General features: G+C 37.4%; 1 protein-coding gene across 1 annotated transcript; it reads left to right on the top strand.

The window, feature by feature from the left end:
- The first annotated feature begins 263 nt into the window (after positions 1-263).
- Positions 264-20,320, top strand: tlcd4a (TLC domain containing 4a). The gene is made up of 7 exons (XM_066692336.1): positions 264-562; positions 5,114-5,280; positions 7,592-7,681; positions 8,290-8,348; positions 8,906-9,000; positions 14,149-14,222; positions 14,890-20,320. The coding sequence occupies exons 2-7, from the start codon at positions 5,126-5,128 to the stop codon at positions 15,203-15,205; spliced, it is 789 nt and encodes a 262-aa protein (XP_066548433.1). The 5' UTR covers positions 264-562; positions 5,114-5,125; the 3' UTR covers positions 15,206-20,320.
- Positions 20,321-20,851: the final 531 nt, after the last annotated feature.

Here is a 20,851-nt window from a genome sequence, read left to right as displayed (position 1 = left end):
CCTATGTAAAACAAATCGTAAAGTAAGATAAAAACACCCCCCCCCAAAAAAAAAAAAAAAAAAAAAAAAACACACTCCCATTAGGATCTCATAGTCAGATGCATTTATTCCCATCTCAAATGCAATGCCATCGTCCTCAAATGTAAAACGGCAGCGTTAGTTGTTTAGGGGGCTGTGATTGAGCCGATGTCAATTCTCCAGTGAGTAACAATGTGCGTGTCCCTTTAAGACGCCGGCTGTAATGTGAGACGCGCAGCAGCGGCGCCTTGCCCTGCAGTTACCGCTCCCATCCCGGCCACCGCCGAGCATCAGCCCCGGCGCATCTCCAGCATGGGCTCCCCTGTTCCCGCATAATGTAGCCGCCCGAGAGCACAGGGGCCACACAACCTAATCCCGATAGTCCTACACACAACATGCCAGCGCTACCATGACGGATGTCCGTGGGTGACGATGGCCAGGCAGAGATTGATGTCCATGCTGTTCGACGTCATGGGGCTGAGTGGCGGCGACGGAAAAGCCTTGCCCACCGAGCTGTGCTTTTTTTCTTCCTGAGAGCAGACAGGTACGATTGGATTTGCTGTTTTATTGATGGGGGTTTTAGATTTTAAAGCCGGTTGGGTTTGAGGATACAAGTGCGGGGGGATGCGGTGGGAGATGGCCTGTACGACACGAGCAGTGCTGGTGTGTGTGTGTGTGTGTGTGTGTGTGCGCATTGAGCCAGCCATGACTTTATTTCCTCCTGTCATGTATGTATGCTTATGACACATTTATAAAACCCGAATACTGTGCTCTGTCACATCTCTCTATGCATGCAGTGTGTCTGTACACTAGGGACGTTTTTGTGTAACTCCTTTTCAAATAAACAAGATTAATAATCAATGCACTCATTATATTACCATTTAGAAACAAATGCGTGCATCTGTAGCTAAGCCAGCATCACTGCATGCATCTGTTTGGGGTAATTAAACAGTCTGCAGAGGAATTACATGCATCACCTTTTGCCCCTATTGGGTATTTACTGGCCTGCAATTAATGCAGCACAGAAACATTAGGTGTGTTACTTGTTATGTGACTTGCACTGAGTGTATCAGAGGGTGTTTTGCAAGAATAATTATTTTGTTTCAAAGTACAAAGCTTGATTTAGATTTGATTTGATTTGGGACATGTAGGATTACCATTTCTGTAGGAACTTGCAATTGGTTTACTTATTCTCCTCATACAGCTCCTCATCTTGCCAAGATTCTCAATTAATGTCAGATTTGAATAGGAAATGATACACTTAAGATGTGTGAAACTATTATTTGAGCCATAATTACACATTGGCCTGCTAGGTAAATCCTCAATATTGTAGCTGAGGCAGTTCTTTTTGTTCTGTATTAACTTCAGGTTTTGCTGTTCTTCGTTTTCTTCGTGGAAGTTGAGGTGCCAGGGTTGTGTCTCAAGCTCATCAGGACAGCTTTCTGCTGTAAATCTGCAAGGACACCTATTTCCTGACCTTGCAACCCCCTTCAATATATTCGTGGGCTTGTGCCAATCAGAAATGCAGATTTTGTGCAGATAGCATGGATTTCTTTGATGTGGAATAATGCACATCAAGGGAAAAGATTAAGGCTCTGTTTATGACATGATCCTAATTAGAGTCAAAGACCATTGTTTTAAAGGCTATTGCTCCCTACACTTCCTAGCTCTTTCAGGGCAACATATTTGTGACCATATGGGTACATTTTTTGTAATATATAGATACACTAGAATATACAGTGTGAATATATGAAAGTATTTACTTTTATTGCCATTACATTTGCATATGGTATTACAGAAAGAAAATAGATGAATGCTATTAAATGCAACTTGGAACTGTTACAGAAACTTCATAATGATTCACCCCAAGGTTACGGTGCACTATTTTACTATTCACAGTTTGGCAGCAGCGTAGAGTCACAGTCAGGGCTCTGAGGTTGTGGGCTCAATCCCAAGTGGGGGACACTGCTGTTGTGCCCTGCGAGGAACCGTACCGAGATTGCTCCAGTTAATAAAACAACAACAACAACAACAAAACGGCTATATCGTATGTAGAAATAATATGATGGATTGCAAGTCGCCTTGACTAAGAGCGTCTACTAAGGAATATATAATAATAATAGATGTCTGTAAATGTGTAATTACCTTAGAGATGCCTTTCTGGAGCCAAATTAAATACTCACGGACTAAAGATGTATTTACAGACAAATTTACTTGAACAGTGACTTTATTAAATTAAGCTGTCTGCTTGTTTGTTTGTATTTGTAGTTACTCCCGAGAGAATATCGCTGCCATTAGTTTAGTGCAGACTAGTCAGCTGGAACTCTTTACACTCACGATATTACTAGGTAGTGTGTAGTGTGATTTCCATGGTTTTCTCAGTAGAGTAATTTTTTTCTGTGTATGCCCCTTCCTGTTGTAAGGAATTCCACCCTGGTAAAATGCCATAGTTTGGGAGAAATCCTGTCAACCTACGTGGTCTTGGGTGGTGTGCTGATTCGCAGAAAGCAGTCACAGTTGGCTGAGGGGGGTTTCTGAATGTCTTGTGTCAATAGCAGTAGCATAACAATAGTAATTGATAAAGACCAGTGAGGAGACGTGGGAGGCGTGATTTAATCCCCTCGGAGAGGTGCTGCCTGGGAATGTGGGAGACGGGCTGAGGGCTCCATTGTCACCTGTATGCGAATTGGCATGGTAAGCCTGGAAGGTGGAGTTGTACAGGGGTTCAGCTCATAAAAGACTGACTTGTCAATCAAGTGTTTGCACTAACATTGCCTTGCTGTACTGGGGCCCTATGAAATCCGTGGAAAACATGGAGAATCGTGGGATTCAGGGGAAAAATCTGAAATAGGCCCTCAAACACATTACAATAAAGTCGGTTTAAATACACACAATTTGTACGTGTATATATTCATAAAATACATTGAAATAGCACAGTGTTTGTGTAACGAGGCTTTGAGAATGCATGAAAAAAACTTCAGCACCTTGCAGCCACCGTACACAACCTGTAAACAAATTTAAAAAAGCAAGGCCTCTCGGGTCACTTGACACTTGCTACTTTTATCGAGTGAGTGAAAACAATCACCAATACGTTGTTTTGTTTCTGATATGTCACGTGACCTTCACTCATGTCAAGAATGAAGTCATGCTCTCAACAGCAGTTACGATTTGTCGGCTGTGTACCTCGGTATTGGCAGATGGCGGAGCAGTCGGGCAGCGAGCGTCAGGTCGGTGGGATGCTGCCTAGTCCGTTGTTATGAACATTTCGGAGGCTTTGACTTGGTGTTTTAAACGGGATGTTATAAAACCTGCAGGTTCTTTTGGGAAATTAAGTCCATCTGCCCATACCTTCAAAATAATCGGTGTTGCCAAAAAAGTGCTTGAACGTCAATCCATCCCCCTGTAATCATTACTGTTAATGGATCAAACACTTGTGGTTATAATAAAAACATATATTATATTCCCCGAATGTGAGTATCCAGTTCTCCTTCCTCCCTAGTTTTATATATATATAAGAAAACTAGGGAGGAAGGAGAACTGGATACTCACATTCGCAGAGACTCTCCTGAACATCATTTAAGCGGTATAATCATTTGTCATGCTCTGTGACGAAGACCATAGACTGTGAGAGTCATGAAGGAATTCCAAAGGGCACAAGCACTGACGCTCTGATATTATATAACTTTAAAATGTAAAACAGGCTGGGAGACGTATGGGGAGGTCGGTTATCCGGCTATCCTCCAAGGGGCAGTGCAGCCAAATAATCCAGTATGCAACTGCCCCTGCGCACAAGAGAGGTCACCGGTCTGTGGCTGGTGGTGGGATACTGCAGCAAGTAATTACATGAGAAGGAGGTCATTTTAAAACATGAATTCAGTTGAAGGTCCTCCACTGGTAGGTGGTAGGTAGTTCTAGATTTGGCAACATACTATGTGAATTCATTACTATATAGCCTGGATTTAAGTAAACACATTAGTAGCGGGTATCTTCTGCACTTGCTTGTCTCGGGGTGTGTAGTGCCTTCAGTATCTAAAGAATAAGTTTGAACAAGACTACCTTTAACCTTTCAGTTGTAAAGGACAGTAGGAGACATTTATTTAAGGTGTAAGCTTTTGTGCGTTTTCCACCACCCTTTTTTCCTGCAGGGATTTAATTTCAGATGATATGCAATACAAATCATTATTCTCAAAGGATACAAGCTGTCTGAAAGTTGCCTGTACTGTACTAATGCTGTGCTATGACCACTATGTCTTTCATGGCCTTCACCGCACCTGGCACAGTTTACAGAAAACACTTACAGATTGATCTAAAGTCATTTCCATTATGTTATGACCTGCTAGGAAACGTATATCTTTAATACAAAGGTTGAGTTTTCTGTTAAACATTTACCATTTACATTTGCTAAAACCAACTGTATCATTCCATTGTACTTATATTTGCTTTTTCAGGGAGAAACTGCCTGATTTGCAGTGGGGGGGGGCGGGGGTGGGGACAAGGAGGTGGCATAGTAGTTTCTATAATCTCTTATGGGCTCTTTTGATAAACGTCTTTCAGAGAGTCCTATATATATATATATATATATATATATATATGTGTGCATTGTGTCATGTATTAACCTCCTGCACCTTTAAACTGCGTAATGATGTAGTTACTCAAAGGAGCCTTTAAAAACAAGTTTTGCGACTAACTTCTTTCTTATCTGTCCCTTTTCGGAAAATGATCATAACCTCCTAGTATTGCTGGCCCTTTCTTTAGCTGTCTTCCAATATTTTTCTCTGGCAGACTTTTAAGTTAGGGGATTCTGGTCAACAATTAAAGCTGTATTCTTCTTTTAGTAATGTGTTTCAAACCTGGCCATACAGCAGTTATTCCAGAGGAAGTCCCTACTTTAAATAAATAAATACAAATTGTGTTAAATTAAAGATGCATGCTATTCTTTTTATACTTTTTGTGCACATGACAGCAGGGCCACTATATGAGGTGCACTACCCAGAAATTACTGCCATATAAGAATATAGCCTTTTATACATTTTATATTTACAACCACTGTTTGAACATATTACTAATGGTTTATTTTTCCCCTTTCTTTTGGTAGGTGTGTGCTGCTATGGATCCCTTCAGTCAGCTGATTCTTGCTATTTCAGTGACCAGTTTCATCACTTTTCAGTTGCTGTTTCATTATGTGAGCGCCTGGGTGTCCAGTCGCATCAGCCCTGGTTTTCAAAAGCTATCTGACAAACAGAAGATTGAGTGGAACTCCAGGTACGCTGTGAAAAAATCTCTCCTCTTTCATCGGCTGCTCTTTGGATTGTGTATTCTTTGATATGACATCTGTCGTGTTCCAAGTAAGACGTTGAAATCAATTAATAAAAAAGCAGAATAGTACTGAGCATTGGAAGTGAAATTGTTCAAAGCACTGATAATGTACCACTCTGTTCTCTTTGGGATTCTTAAATATTTGGATCTTCATCAGTTCAATGGGTCTTTGAGCTCTCGTTTGTCTTATAAGGGCTGATTTTATTTGTTGAAAGATTTCGATGTGAGTGTGACCCCAGCATTAATTCAATATAGACTTTAAATTCCTTTGATTTTAGTTACCACATTTTGTCTTCACAATCCTAATGTTATTAAGGCTTTTTGTGAATGTAATTTTACTCATTATGCATATTTGAAAGGCCTCTAAACTTATCAATGTAATATTAAGTACATGTACTTTTGCCAAACCAATAAAATGATATTGAATGATTTCTGGATCCTGTCAAGTAAGCAACTCTATTTAATAATATATTGATAGGTTGATATGAACCCTTAAACTGTAACTGTTAGTCATATACAGTCTTGATAAATGCTTTTACCATTTTTTTAGCCTTACCCATGCCTTCAGAAAGCAAACGGCATGCTGTAAATTTAAACAAACAGCGTGTTTATGCTGTCACCATGGTAAGTACAAGACTCGGTTTGCTAGTGTTGTAAGTAAACCTGCAATAGAGTAGTAAGTAATTCCTTACTCTTTATTAATCTTTACTTTGTTCTCTCAACTTATGTGTAAATGAAGATTTTGAAAGAAGGAAATAATTCAACTAATTAAAATAACTGAAGAGTATCTTAAAAAATAAGTTAAAATGAAGAATCTTTTCAGAACATATATAGATGCGATACTATTATGTTAAGCTTTTATCTTGTTCTGTAAAAACATCAATTCAATTTGCTTTTTTATTTAAAATGTAAAATCAATAATTTATTAAAATAATACCCATCACTGTACTGATTAATAACCACACTAAAATGTTGGTAACCATTGTTTGTTTATTTTGTTCAGTGTGTAAAAATCTGAATATAACGAATGTAGCTGAAAGTATTTGCTCTATAACTGATTAAAGCAATGGTGACTACTGTCAAAGATGAACACAACAAAAGCTTAGCACAGACCTGACAAATTATCCTTATTACCCCTTTTATTGACACTTCTACACCTATCTCTATATGAGTTTTTAAATATTACAAAGTGTGTAATACTAATATTTGCTTGTGTGATGCTGTGTGGTTTAATATAAATAAAACAAGGTTGCAGGTAAAGGGGAAACAAGTTTGTTAATTTAAGTAACAGCTATGTTATATCATCGTAGTCTTCAAGACTTCCCAGTTAACTCTCTTAGGTTTGTTTAAAAATAGAGAGCTTTAGGTCTCTGCTTCACTGTCCAATGTGGTGTTTATGATATCAACAAAGGCAAATAAAAGACAGAATGGGTGCCAGTTGCACTAGACTGACTGACGTCATGGAAAAAAGTCAGGCAATCTTAGTGAGGATTTGAACAACTGCACGTGTGGATGGGTTTTGTTAATTACACAAACCCATCATTGTTTAATTAGAGGTTGTGACATCTTAATTTTGTGATGTAAGTCAGGTGAGCACTGTATTTGTTTATGATTAGATATGACAGAAATAAAAACATCTCTGACTCGTGCAGCTGAGTCACGTTTTATGGGCTTGTGCCTCACGTCTGTTCCTGTTGTTTCTTAAAGACCAATTCAACAGGGTAGCCTCCATCAAGGTTCTTAGGATCAGTTTATTTTCATTTCAAAAGTGGAAGTGCCAGTTTTTAAACGATGGTGCTCACACAGACAGGATTTAATTGTCATGGCTGCCTCCTATGTCATTGGAGCTGGGCTTGATGAGTGATAAGCAAAGCGGTGCACATGGAATCAAGATTGGCAGGTTCTCCTGATTTGAACACTGCATATCTTTGGTTCCCGTGGCCTGTTTAACAAGCTTATACATGAGTAATTAAACTCTTCCACCAGCTCTAATTGGCCTTTCAGTCATATGTAGGGAGTCAGTCAAACAGTAGTGTGGACGATTAGGGAGGTAATGAAATATGTACAGGAGTTCTATGATTTTAAATAGTGTTTATTCATCACCTTCTAGAAATAAAACAATTTATAAACAATCTCTGTGCTTCATTTTTGTGTGCATGATAAATATATATGTCTAGATATACATGAATTTGTGGGGTTGTGCTCCTCACACAAGCTTTGTCTTTTTCTTTGGCTTTCCCTTCTCTGTTGCTGTTAGGACCGTGTCTACTCTGCACGCACTGGTGGTTGGGATCTTCTGTCTCTATATATTATTCTTTGATGACGCCGTCAATGAAGACCCTGTCTGGTAGGATTTTTAATTTTTTTTCCCTCTCTTTGTTTACTGTAAGGGTGACCTTGAGAAGTCAACATTCACGGGTAGTTGAGACAAATCTTCTTGGAATTGCCAGTTCCCTCCTTTTTTTGTATGCTAGCAGATGCTCTCCATGTTTAGGACGCAGCTTCTATCCCCAGTGTCCAGTCTTGTGGGTGCCACTAGGGGTGGTTGTTGAGTAGCAAGCCAGAGATGCCCCACTTGATGCAACCCCAACAATGCCTGGCAGCGCTTGGGTAGTTTCAGCACTGTTGCTGGGGAATCATGGCCACAGGCTTGAATTAGTATAGCCTGCACTCACTCTGGTGATTTTGGGGAAAAGCATGTATCCTGCTGTGTGAACAGAAGCTTTAACATGAAAAATATGAATACCCTCAAAAGTCCTGGGAAGCTTATGAAATGGAAATGACCTAGATAATGGTGTAATCTTTTGGTCTCTGCAACACACTTTTGTGATTACATACAAACTACATACATACTGATTTAAATTCACAGATTATTAGGAATGTAAAGCAATATGATCTTGTTCTTGTATTTCTCTTACTATATAATGATCTTTTATTGTATTTTTCCGGTTACAGGGGGGATCCTACACTGGTGAAACTAAATGTCGGAATAACCACTGGCTACCTCATTTCAGGTCAGCTCGTCACACTGGTTTTGATCCCATTCACAATCTTGTCTGGAAACCTGCTGGTTACATTGTTTAAAACCTCTGTTTAAATTAAGCAGACACCAAATATTACTTGCAGGATGTAAAATATGTGTAATTGCCTGCAGTCCAGCAACACACTTCGAGGAAGGAAAAGGATGATTAATAAAATAAAGCCATTTTCCCATTCCCTGCTTAACAGATTTCCATCTTAATTGACCTTATGGTGTTCTGTGCTGTGGTACTCATTAGATTTTCTATAGAAAATTCAGTTAGTAACAGAGCATGCAGCAAACAGGAATATTGTAACCATATTACTGGAGAGAATGAATTAATAGTCTAATATTTATCTTTCCAAGACCCTTAACAGACCTTTTTTTGTGAAGCTGAACTGAAAATAACTTTATATTCTTAACTTTACCAGCTGAATGTCATTTACACATATTTGTTTTGTATTTCTGCATAATCATACAATGATAATAATTAACTGTCAGCAAGAGCCAACAAATAATGGTTTCCTCACAGTTTGTCTTTTTGTTTTTCAGATCTGCTGCTCATATTTTACTATTGGAAGGCTATAGGGGACAAGTTTTTTGTAATCCATCACATGGCAGCGTTGTATGCTTACTACTATGTACTGGTGAGTTCCCTATTGTGCAATAGCAGAATGCGCAGGCAAGATGGGAGAAAGACGACCAAGGGTGAACAGCCTACAAGTGTGACGTATTCATTGAAAATCAGTAGCAGACAGTAATAATCTGGGAGGCCATAATGCTATTCCCTTGTAAAGGTACCACTTCAGTAGTGCAGAGTGATGAATACGTTGTGTGCATGCAACGGTGATCTGGTATTTGGGCTACTTGACACATCTCTGTTTTAGAGTAATTTTAATTCACTCCTTCCACATTAGAACAGTTAGGAAAGCTTATTATTTATATGAACAGGTAGATGCAGAAATAATTGGTGGTGGTGGTGGTGGTGTTTGTGTACACCATGTTTATACTTAAAATATGGGTTAGACACTTCCTCCTCCTAAAATATATTCTCATTTGACTGATGCCTCGAGTTGGAGACTGTTTTGAAACCGATTAACATCAATGTCACAACACTGATTGTACGGGAAAAGTCCCAGTTGGCCTGGACTTTCTTAATTTGTCCAGGATTTTTTTTTTAAGGAATCAAAACAAGGGGTTCCAATAATTATCCAAAATATGGATGCAGAAACATTGGTAAGTAACAGTCACAGGGATTCAAATGTACTTTATATGAAAGAATAAAGATAGAACTGTAGGGTGTTTTAGTTTAGTTTCCTTTTTTGGTTCATGATTCAATTGGATTTATATTTTCCTAAAAGGCTGTGGAAGTCTAGATACCCATCAGATCAAATACGAAGCTGCTCTCATAGTACACATTTGTATCTGAATTATTTGAACCCTTGGACACTTTCACAGAAACATAACACCCTTTTGTAAATGCGATAACACTGTAGACGTTATATTTCAAGTGTTTCTTCAGAAGCCAGTAGACTTGGTGTGAATGAAGGTGCTGTTCACTCTTGGTTCTTCCAGTCTGTAACCCTCTAGGTCGCCAAGTTCTGTAACAATGATGGTATTTTTTGCATGGAATGCTTAACAACAGTAAAACCAAAGGTTACTCAGTGGGATGACATAGCCCTTCTTGCTCCTCTTTCACTGAACCTACAACAAAAGCCTGTGCATGTCTCTAAGTTGGTTTTCTGTGTTGTTGTGAATGTGAAAGTCTGTTTGCATGCTTTACTTGTCTTTCTTGCCAGAGCTGAATATTGCTGCAATTTTCTATAGGATATTGTTGTTTCAGTTCAGTCTATTCATCTTACCTCAGCAAAGCTATCCTTACTGCTCAGTGTTGGAGCACTACCAAAAAAACAAGGCCAGAATAACCCTTGGCTTGCAGACTTCTTTTTTAAACCTGGAAAACATCTGACACAGAGTTTGCCAGTGTATAATGTGGATATTAAAATCTAAAAAGTACATTAAAAGTGTTCTTTAAACGGTTTTAGTAGCAGAATCAAAGAGAGAACAAAATGTCCCTCCAAACTCTTTTGTATATGTATACATAAAAAAGTAAACCAATCGTAAAGCATGTTCAGCTCTTTGGCACAATATGAATGCTTTTAAACAACTTGCTTTAAAATTGTCTTTTTGTATGCGCAGCAATGCATGATGAATGCTGCAAAATGCAAAAAAACAAGCCATTATTTACTGCTTAACATTTTAACCTGCAGTAAAACGTGCATATTTATTCTCTTCTTTCATTGTACTGTATTTCACCTTGTGTTACATGTTGTCGTCATTCATCTGGTTTCTGAAATATCGAGTGGGTCTGTTGTGCGGGACAGAAATCCTGAAAGTTAAGACCTAGGGCCTAGACCATACTGTCACTGGACTCTTTCATTGCTGCCAAATCAAGCCATTGAAACCTGTGGAAATAAAAATGAACTTTTAATATGGTATGAGGTGGCAGAAACTCAGAGAAAATTCTCTTATTAACATTCAACTTCAGTTGGGCGGTGTTAAATGTACAGTATCTATGGGAAATTGCATTGGTTTTCCTTATAAAGTACAAGTTTTGATAATTTAAAGTGACCTAATGTGTGTCGTAAGCAGGGGCGATTGTAGGATTTTTTAAATGGGGGGCCACAAGGGGGCCATGATTATTACGGAGGGGCCAACATCTGCTAGGGTGGTCCGGGGGCATGCTCCCCCGGGAAGATTGTTTTGTAAAATGGGTTTTAAAAACTCTGTTTGTAAGCTAAGATTTAAGCAAATTAAGCAAGGATAAGCTGGGCTATTCATAACAATCCAGCAGAAATGTACCACCACATTTGCTACCATTTGCTAGTGAAACAAATATTTTACAATAAAATGGTGATACTGATACCTTAAAAGGGAAGGGTTAAACTCGCACCCGGGACTGTAGTTCAGTGCTGGAAAAAGGACAAGCAGGCAAATTCCAGACATTTTTAGATCATTAAAAGACGGAGATTAAAGGACCGAAAAAGTCTGGTAAAAACTGGATGTATGGTAAACCTAAACTAGTGTAGTTTAGCTATCAACATTCATCAAATTGTCAATGTTGTAGCAGAAATAAAATTCAGCACAGCAAGAGTATTTAAACGATCAACATACCACGAACTGTCTTGTTGTCTTGAAACTGGTCTGTAGTGTGTCTGTGCGCATGCGGAGTGGAGAGCAGAGCGCAACAGCAGGTGTGTTTAATTCAATTTAACTGGTCTCTTGTGCCTGGATTCTTGCTGGGCTGTATACACACAAAAATGACAAAATAAATAACATAAATAAAATAAACTTTGGCAAAACGCACCATATTGTCCAGAATATGGACACTGGAAACTGACTATGAAACCATTTTTTTTTATTGGCTGGGTGGGGCACTCAGGGGCAAGTCAGATTTCAGCAGGGGCCAGTACCCCTGTGGCCCCAAAATCCCCCCCCCCCAGCTCTGTCTCTGGTCGTAAGAAGTGAAAAATTATCTTACTGAAGGCTTTTCAAAGAGACCCAAAAATAATGTATAAAATGGAAAGCGTACAGAACACTGTTGTAATCTTTGACAATCCAAGATTTAAGATTACATTTTCAAGCTTGCCGTTTGAAGTCAGCACAGCTCTCAGAAGAAGGCCTCATTGAATATTTTCAGCCCTTCATCATTTCTCTATTTCCATTTGTAATTAAAGTCACATATTCCAGTTGTTTTCCTTCTAATTCTGTGCAAAGAGAGCAGGAATCCACTGTTTCTAATCAAATCTGTCCCAGACTCCAGGTGACACAGAACAAAGAATATTGGTAATTTTAAAGTTGTTAATGAATTAATGTTATACTTACTGCACTTAAAGCGATAAGACTTTATTATAATTTCTGAATAGGTATAATACTAAGTACTGCTGAATAACAAGATTAGATCCTGATTTCTGTAACTTGTGTGATTCACTTAATTCGTGTGTGTAATTACCCTAACAATATTGCAACATCGCATGAATGTTTAACAAGCCATCAGGTTGCTGATTTATTTAATTTTGTTCTTTTCAGATAGCCAGTATCATTATGATTCAGAAGATAATTTGATTGTAATTGTTATTGTTTTATAAGATACTATTAAACATAATCTACCCTAGTTTATAGTCTTTTTTTATTGTTTAGTTTCTGTCTTCTAACTTTTAAAATAGTTTCACTTTGTGATATGTCATGCTCTTGGTATAGTAGCCAATTGCCCTGCTATTTTTATATGTATTTGAACAATATTTGAAAATGTTTTCTTAAACATGGGCAAAACAGTATTGATGTAGGAGCACCTTTTTATTTTTTGTTTTTGTAATAAAACAAGATATTTGATTACTTTTATACATAAGGCCCAAAGGAGTTCTCCTGATGGATATTGTTAATTTGATATGCCGTGTAATCTTAGATGCATGTTAAACCTCTTTAATGTCAGTGTTGCTGCTTTTTTGCTGCCAATTGTAGTTGCACCTCCTTTTCTCGATTTAGCTCTTTCTGTCCTCACCTAATATGTCTGACAAATTAACTCAGTCCCACTTCTCTTACCTGCAAATCCTACATGCAAAAAGTACCAAATACACATCAACTGACAGACTTGATTGACCTAGGTAGAATCCATCCCTGTCTTGTCTGCATTTAGTGCTATTGCTGTACACTGAGCAGATACATTGCCCAGTAACAGTATGGACTTGCCAGTATTTAGAGGTATTAGCATGCAATGCTGGAAAGTTCATCTCTTCTCTTTTTAACTTGAGCAAATGTAACTTTTTGCTTCCCAACCTCCGTAAGTATCTGTTAATGTTTATATTCCATTGCAAAGATCCTCAGGTAAGTGTGTGTTTTAATTTGAATGCTTATTAGTGAATATTATTCCATTGTAAACAGTTGTGCAATAATAGCTTTGTGTGTTATATTCAAGCACACGTGAAATACATGGAGTTTTATTGTGACTTGTCTGTGGCATTTGTTCCTGCAGGTTACAGGGATGTATCCATGCCCTGAATCACTCGCACTGTGTCATTGTTTAATATGTTTGAGAGAGGCTCCAGAAGCTGTAAATTCAAAGCCAATGTCCGTTAGGATCTGAGAGAACTGTTTGTTCTTCCATAATGAAATTTATGATATGGTCCTGTGGTTTTTTTTTTGTTATCATCATTTGACTAATGTCAACAAATGACTTTTGGAACAGAAGCCACTTTCTCATGCTTGCAGGACTGTGTCATGCATTGCTTATTACTCTGCAGTTCATATGGCAAGGAACGGCTGCAATGTTAATGTCTTTAGAAATCAGCTTTAGATTTTTTTTTTTTTTATAAATCCCATAGGAGAGAGTTATTGTTGAAACATTTGCGTTGGAAGGACAGTTTGTCAGAGTTTTATTTTGCTTAATTAGGACTCGCAGGGACAGAGTACTTTCAATACTTCGAAACTTCTCAAAGCTTATTTGGTAGGTCCTCTCGTTATCATCTGATTCCAGCCCACTTTGGAAAAACAATTTATATGAAACATGGTAGTCACAATCTTTATTATTCTTACAAGAGTACATTTCCCCCCCACACTTTTTTCAAATTCATCACATTTCCTGAGTTGGTTGAGTCTTGACCTTCGGCGGGTGTGATTGATTGCGGAGATCTGGACTTTATATGCACATTGCAAGCATGAGAGTGAGGTTTCTCGCAGATTGTAATGCCGTTTGCACAGTTCATTGTCCATTGTCTCTCTTTACCTTGTTCTTTTAGGGCCAAGGATTATTGCCTTATTTTGCTAACTTCCGTCTGCTTGCGGAGTTTTCCACTCCCTGTGTAAATCAGCGGTAGGTATTGCTTCAGGTAGAATGTGATCACGGACCATTCTGGCGTACACAAAGCACATCCATCTAGCTTTCGCACAAACGCCGATTCTTCTGCGTCTTTTGCATGAGGACATAGACAATTATTTTGCTTCCAGAGCATCTGTCTCGTTTCAAAATAATCTTTTGTTTACAAGCGGTATGTATTCTACTTTATCAGCGGTCGCTTACACAACCAGAACATGTGTTTATGTGTTAAGTGCTAATACCACTAGTTTTGTTTTGTTTTTATTAGTTCATAATTAAACCCAGTAAAACATGTGGTATTTTTCTAAAGGGCATGCAGTTATGTTAAGGGTTGAAATGGTTAGAAGACAATCTGGACTTGTCTTATGTTTATTGTTTTAGAAACAAAATCCCAAACATTTAAAATATTATCATCTCTTTTCTGCCAAAACAAAAATAACTCTTGTTTCATAGATTTGGCCAAACGCCATCTGCTCAATTTGCAGCCAGTCAGCAGAGTAGGCTGTTTTACTTGCCCATGCGAATATATCTTCAAGGCAAACCTTTTTAATACCAAAATTATTTATTCAGTATTTGTACTACAGATGTACATGTTTAATGCATATATACTGAAATTAACTGTATATATGCCTTTCTTTTTATCATTATCACCACTGTTTTCCAGCTGGTTCTTTGAAGTGTTAGGTTACCCCAAGTCATCCAAACCCAACATAGCCAATGGAGTCATGATGGCATTAGTATTCTTCCTGGTGAGGATTGCAGTCATGCCAGTGTACTACGGACGAATGTACTCCATCATTGGAACAGATGCTTTCTACAAGCTGTCGTTCGGAGGATGCGGCGCCTGGATCTGCTCTAGTATCAGTTTGGATGTTATGAATGTCATGTGGATGCACAAGATTGCCCGTGGATGCTATAAGGTTCTGCGTTCCAGCAGACGACGCAAAATGGAAACGCAGGAAAACGGCAAACTTGACTAAGCCAACACCTGTAGGTTTATGGAAGAATTGCAGCTCTCCCTGCTGGACAATATACTGTTTTTATGTCTCAATTTTAAATGTCAGTCTACTGACTACTACATCTCTGAATATCAACTCTGCTTCACTCTTTCCTGCAAGTTGCATACTTCACTTTGGTACTGGGTAAACCTTTTAAATCTCAACTGTGGTGAATAGCAATACTTTCTCCGCATGGTCAGTTTTATTTTTGGTTGTAAACAAGTCATCACATGTCAGTAATGTGTTTTTGGTCACATATTGTATACTAAAAATGTAAACATTTAATCTTCAAAAACACCTTCCTTAACTGAGAGGGATTGGTGATAATTTGCACCATCAGGAGAGACAATTGGTGTGAAACCTGTTGCCATTGGAACCGGGCGAACCTGGTGACCTTTACTATTTAAGGCTTGTTTGATTCTGCATTTATCTTCTGTCAGATGAGCACTGAAAATGGAAAACTTCATATTTGTATGTGAAATCTCTAAAACCAGGGACAGAGTTGCTCCCTCAGCATTTGACGCCAAAAAGCCCAGAGCATGTCCATTGCGTACAGAAAACCGCCGATTCCGTGGACAATATCTTCTCGGAGGTGAGCTGTCGTTTCCCGGAGTGCCGGACAACAAAATTAATTTGTCTAGTGCAATAAAAAAAAGAGGATACACTGGTCGTGTCTTCAACAATAATTGAATTGAGAGCCACTGTGATGAAGAGCCTACAATCTGTAATGGAGGAAGGTGTTCTGCTTTGACTTGCACATTTGCTGTAGTGAAAGTAATTTGAATGGTGGTGTGTAACAGATCAAGAGATTAAAAAACAAAACAAAAAAAGACTATAAAATGCCCAGATAAGATGTCAAAATATTTATTAGCTAGTATGTCATTGACACCAATGCAATTCTCTTTCTAGGTCTGAAATGTAAAGTATATATTTATAACTTTTTTCCCCCCTTTTGTTTCTTTTTCACATAAAAAGGGGATAAAAGTGCACTTATGTCTGACATACAGCTGCTTTAGATGTCACACCATTGTCCATTAGATGACAAGAACGTTGAAAGGCATCTGCTAGATCTTACTTTATGGTTATCTTGACCTTGGTACGCCTAGGTCTCTTTGAAGTAAAATTATCTAATGAAGCTTGAACAGAAATAAGTTGAATCTATTAAGAACTATTAATCAAACGTTTTTAAAAAAGAATAGAGAGATCCTCCATCCCTTCTTTAAAGGCTGTGTACGTAAAGCAACACTAATAGGATGAATACCTCAAGACACAAGTCATGTGCAGTCCTTGTTTTACAATATGAATTTCCTACATGTACAGTCAGTCGATGCATGTTGCCATGTTGCTCTCTGAATGTTTGCATATAAAACGTGGAACGTTTGAATTGGGGTCTGAAGCCCCAAAAGTATTTTAGGTGTGGAATACTTAAATCAACACAAAAGAATTTGTGGGGGAAAAAAAAAAGATTTATGATTTAAACACAATTTTTCAGGGCAGCAGTGGTTGATGTTTTGGCTGCCATGAAAAAATAAATGCATGCACAGGACTTTGCACAAAGACGTTGGGGTCCTTCCTACCAGATACCTCATTTATAATAAATTAGTGAATTGCAAATGATGCTGGACGAGCATGTCTCCACTTATGTACAAGTATATTTAATCGGATTATGAATATGTATGGTATTTCTCAAAAATGAACTTTATGATGTATATATATATTTAAGTGCAAGGGAGGAGCTCATGGTTTCAAACCGCTATCAATTCAGGAACTATTTCCCTCCAATATGCTATTGGCACTTTTTTTCTTTAGGAAGGAATACCTATAAACGTTAAAATACTGCAAAATGAAAACTGGCTTTGGTATGCAGTTTGGTTGTTTTCATCTGGGTTTACCATTTAGGCAGCTATTTTAAGGAGAATGGTGCTCATAAATAATTGGAGAGAAGTGGTGTCCACTTTTAAGCATCTACCTGCTGTTCATTTTAGCATTTCTGTGTAAGGCTTGTTTTTTCACAATTCGCTAAACTGTTTGTACTTGAAACGTTTGACTCCTTTTTAGATTCATAGGGCACAAAAAAGTCAGCTTTTTAATGGGATTTGTAACAAAGTGAGATCTATGTGCACAAGCTCTGTAAACAGCCTTAAAATATAGGGATCATTCTGTCACTTGCCTTTGTTTTTTAATTTTAATTTCATTTATTTTCTGATACGTTTCTTAAAGCATTCAACATCAGTGTTTTTTTTGTCCCCCTTTATTATAATTTATTCAAAACAAATTTAATGGAAGCAGGCTTTGTAAATGCCATTTTGCCTAACAGCTGCAAACCGATATAGTCTAGTGAAAGGTTTAAAATAATGTTATAGCATACCTGCTGTTACCACCTAGTGCTAATGTATAGCATTGTACCATTACCAGTGCAGCCATGCTGAGAAAAAGCAGTGCTTCAATGTGTATTTTATATAGGAAATAGTGTTAATTGCAGTGACCTTTTCTTGGCACAAGGTGCTTTGCTTGCACAGTTGCTCTTCAGAAAGGCATTTCTAACTTTCATCCTATTCTTAAATGTGGTGTTTTACAACGTGTGTGGCTCTGTCAGTCAAATCAATGTTCACAATCTTTTTCCACAATCATAAATGATTTGGGATTCTAGTTTATTTTTTAATTTTATATATTTTTGGAGGGACCTGTTATTGTGTGGTAACAGAAAAAGGGATTTTTTAATTTAGGGTCAATCAGAAATGAGGCTATTTAGTGATCGCAATGCTTGTGTGCAACTGATTTTAATTGTGTCTGTCGATTAACCATTCTAGTCAAAGAACCAAATATGCCCCATTCTGGTGACTACAGTTTCCATTGTGAGGAAACTGAAAGATCAATCGTGCAATAGGTGTATTAGGCCCACACAGTGGTTTGAAAATATACACATTGTAGTTCCCCTATCTGTCATAGACTTTCATAAACCATACATTACCTTGTGTATCTAATCTACACAGAGACATGTACGCTGCTGCTACCATAAGGAACTTGCACTTCGCTGTTAAAGCCTTCACATACAGAGAACACCTTTTCCCACGGTGGTAATCCTACAGAAATTAGTTGTGATATACCTTGGGGGAGATATTTTGAAGGGACGTACACATTTTCTATGTTTCAAGTATCTGCACTCAGTGGAATTTTGTCACACAAAATCTGGCAATATGTCATTCTTTGGCTAGGATGTGGAGTTATTTTGCAATACAGTGTTTTGTATTGGGAACTGGGGTTCTTATTTTACTTTGGAAATGTATACAGAAATATGTCTTTGTACCATAAAATCTTTACTAATCCGCCTGGGGAATATTTTTAAGTGCCTTGACCCTGAGGAGATAATTGGGAGATGCCGTTTGACTAATGATTTAGTGGAGATACTTACTCTGAGATATTAACTTTGAGGTTTGGTGAAAATGCGCCATTCCTGTAGTATCAATTTTAAAAGATTATCTGCAAATTGTATATATGAATATACATTTATTTTGGCTGGCAATGTACATACCAGCTTCATGTCCAAGTGTTTTTATGACTTTGCTGTGATTGTACCTATGTGTAGGTACCATTCCCATCTGTATAGTGCAAACCCATTATCTTATGAACTTGAATTACTATGAATTTTGTTTAAAATCTGTGCTCATTAATTTGAACAAGAACACAGCCTCTTCAATTTAATTGGTAGTTTTGTACTAACTACTAAGGGTGTTGTCCGACTCAAATCTGTAGTTCCTGTAGTTTCCAAAATGTGTATTGTCCATTATTCTAATCTTGCAGGGTTAATTTAAGACAACTTTAAAGGATTTTTAGACTGGCTAAACCGTGATATTTAAAAATGTTGAGGACGTTATTACAAACTGGGGGATTATCAGAGATTTTACGGTGTATGTTTTCCATTGTTCTTCATGAATGTGTGTACAGTTAATGACCTTCATGATTCCCACTTTATTTTCCTGCATTTTAAAATGTAGTCTTTGTTTTTAATATGTTTGATCCTATTTTATTTCGTGTTACTGTCTTACTTGAAATGGAAGGCATTTTCATTGTTACTCAATTGTTAAAGTATATATATATTATTTTTGTGGGTTTGGTTGGTTTTTCCAATTCATTTAATGGATGTGGTGGAAAAGTCTGATATGTTCAAAGACAGAAGTAGATCCGTGTGGATCCGTTTAATTCTTTCTTGCATTTGGATTTTATGAAGGGCAGATATAGAAGATAATTTGGTGTCCTTTAAAATGTTGACTAGTTGAAAAGTGAAGTCAGTGTTAAACGAGTGCACTGAGATTCCAGGTGAAAGAAAACTTCATTAGGATATATGTGAAATACTATGATGCTTACTTTTGATATCTGGCACCACTGACAGCATCACCCAGTTACTAACTTGTATTCTACAGAATTTAGATGATCCTATGGGTTAAGGCTAATGGGGTGCTTATTTGTGTGATTATGATTGTTTTAAATGGAATGGACCTGCTTTATTGTAATTTCAGATTTAATTGTACTATTGAAAGTCACTGTGTACATTTACAGAAGAAATTACTGATCACAGTATAATCTTGAGAGGGTTTTTACAATAACAGAGTTTCCTTGTTTTGTTTACAAATGTATAAAAGTCCAAATCCAATTTTCTCAGCCCTTTCGTGTATTGCAATCTAATTTAAAAACAGATTTTTACACATATTCCAATACCCTTGTACACATGTCACAAATTCACTCTGTATAATGTACAGGACTACCACAGATCTGTGAATTTTGTGGTTTCTGCATATTTTAGTGTTATTAAAATGATATGTTCTACACATAACCTCTGTTGCATGATCTCACGTGAGGATGCTATTTTGTGCCCTTGTAAAGCAATGGAAAATATTTACACAGAAAAGTACACTTTTGTGTTTATAACTTCTTCAAAAGATTATTTTTGTTCTGCTAATTTATGCATGAAAGGGTTTAACACAATTCACTCCTCATTCTGTCTTAATTGCACACGTACAAATGTAAGCCTTTTCCTTGCCTGCATAAAAGCAATACATTCATTAGAATACAACAATTCCAATAAACAATTAAACTACAGTACGTTGTCCTTTTTATTTTTATTGTTTTGATTATTGTGATGCTTCATTTTAGCATACTTGAAAGTTAAAAAAGTTCTTAATATATTTATATACTGTATCATTAAACTAAATTTAAATGAAATTATATGCACTTCAGTTGGCTACTAACTTGTAGGTTTTGATTTTAGACATTATTGATTTCTAATAAAAACAAAAGATTGATTGTAACATTTACAGGAGTCTGCTGCTTTCCTAACTGGGGTAATTATGTCAGTAAGGATTTGAGGAGAGCTACTTCTAATCCATTCAAAGAGTGTAATGACCAGCTGTCAGGCATCGCTATATCAGGATTTGTTTGCTGATGGCAAGCTGGATTGTTGACATAATCTTTACAAAAAGCCCTCTCTAAATTAGTAGATTATCAGAAAGGAAGAAAATATTAAAAGTATGATTTTGTGTAAAGTATTAATGCTTCTGCTTCATATCATCAGTTTGTAACCTGCCTACTACAATTGTGACTACTACCCAACCATTCTGTACTATCACTGAT

Source organism: Amia ocellicauda, chromosome 19, assembly GCF_036373705.1.
Source record: "Amia ocellicauda isolate fAmiCal2 chromosome 19, fAmiCal2.hap1, whole genome shotgun sequence".
Classification (NCBI taxonomy): Eukaryota; Metazoa; Chordata; class Actinopteri; order Amiiformes; family Amiidae; genus Amia; species Amia ocellicauda.
Note: the sequence above shows the minus strand (reverse complement) of the source record. Positions and strands in the feature narration are given on the sequence as shown.

What these genes read in the sequence shown, in the direction of transcription:
- tlcd4a (XM_066692336.1), top strand. Translation starts at nt 5,126, where the DNA reads ATGGATCCCTTCAGTCAGCTGATTCTTGCTATTTCAGTGACCAGTTTC. An exon ending in CACTGGCTACCTCATTTCAG is followed by an intron (nt 8,349 to 8,905) that starts GTCAGCTCGTCA and finishes TTTGTTTTTCAG; the next exon opens with ATCTGCTGCTCATATTTTAC. An exon ending in ACTCCCTGTGTAAATCAGCG is followed by an intron (nt 14,223 to 14,889) that starts GTAGGTATTGCT and finishes ACTGTTTTCCAG; the next exon opens with CTGGTTCTTTGAAGTGTTAG.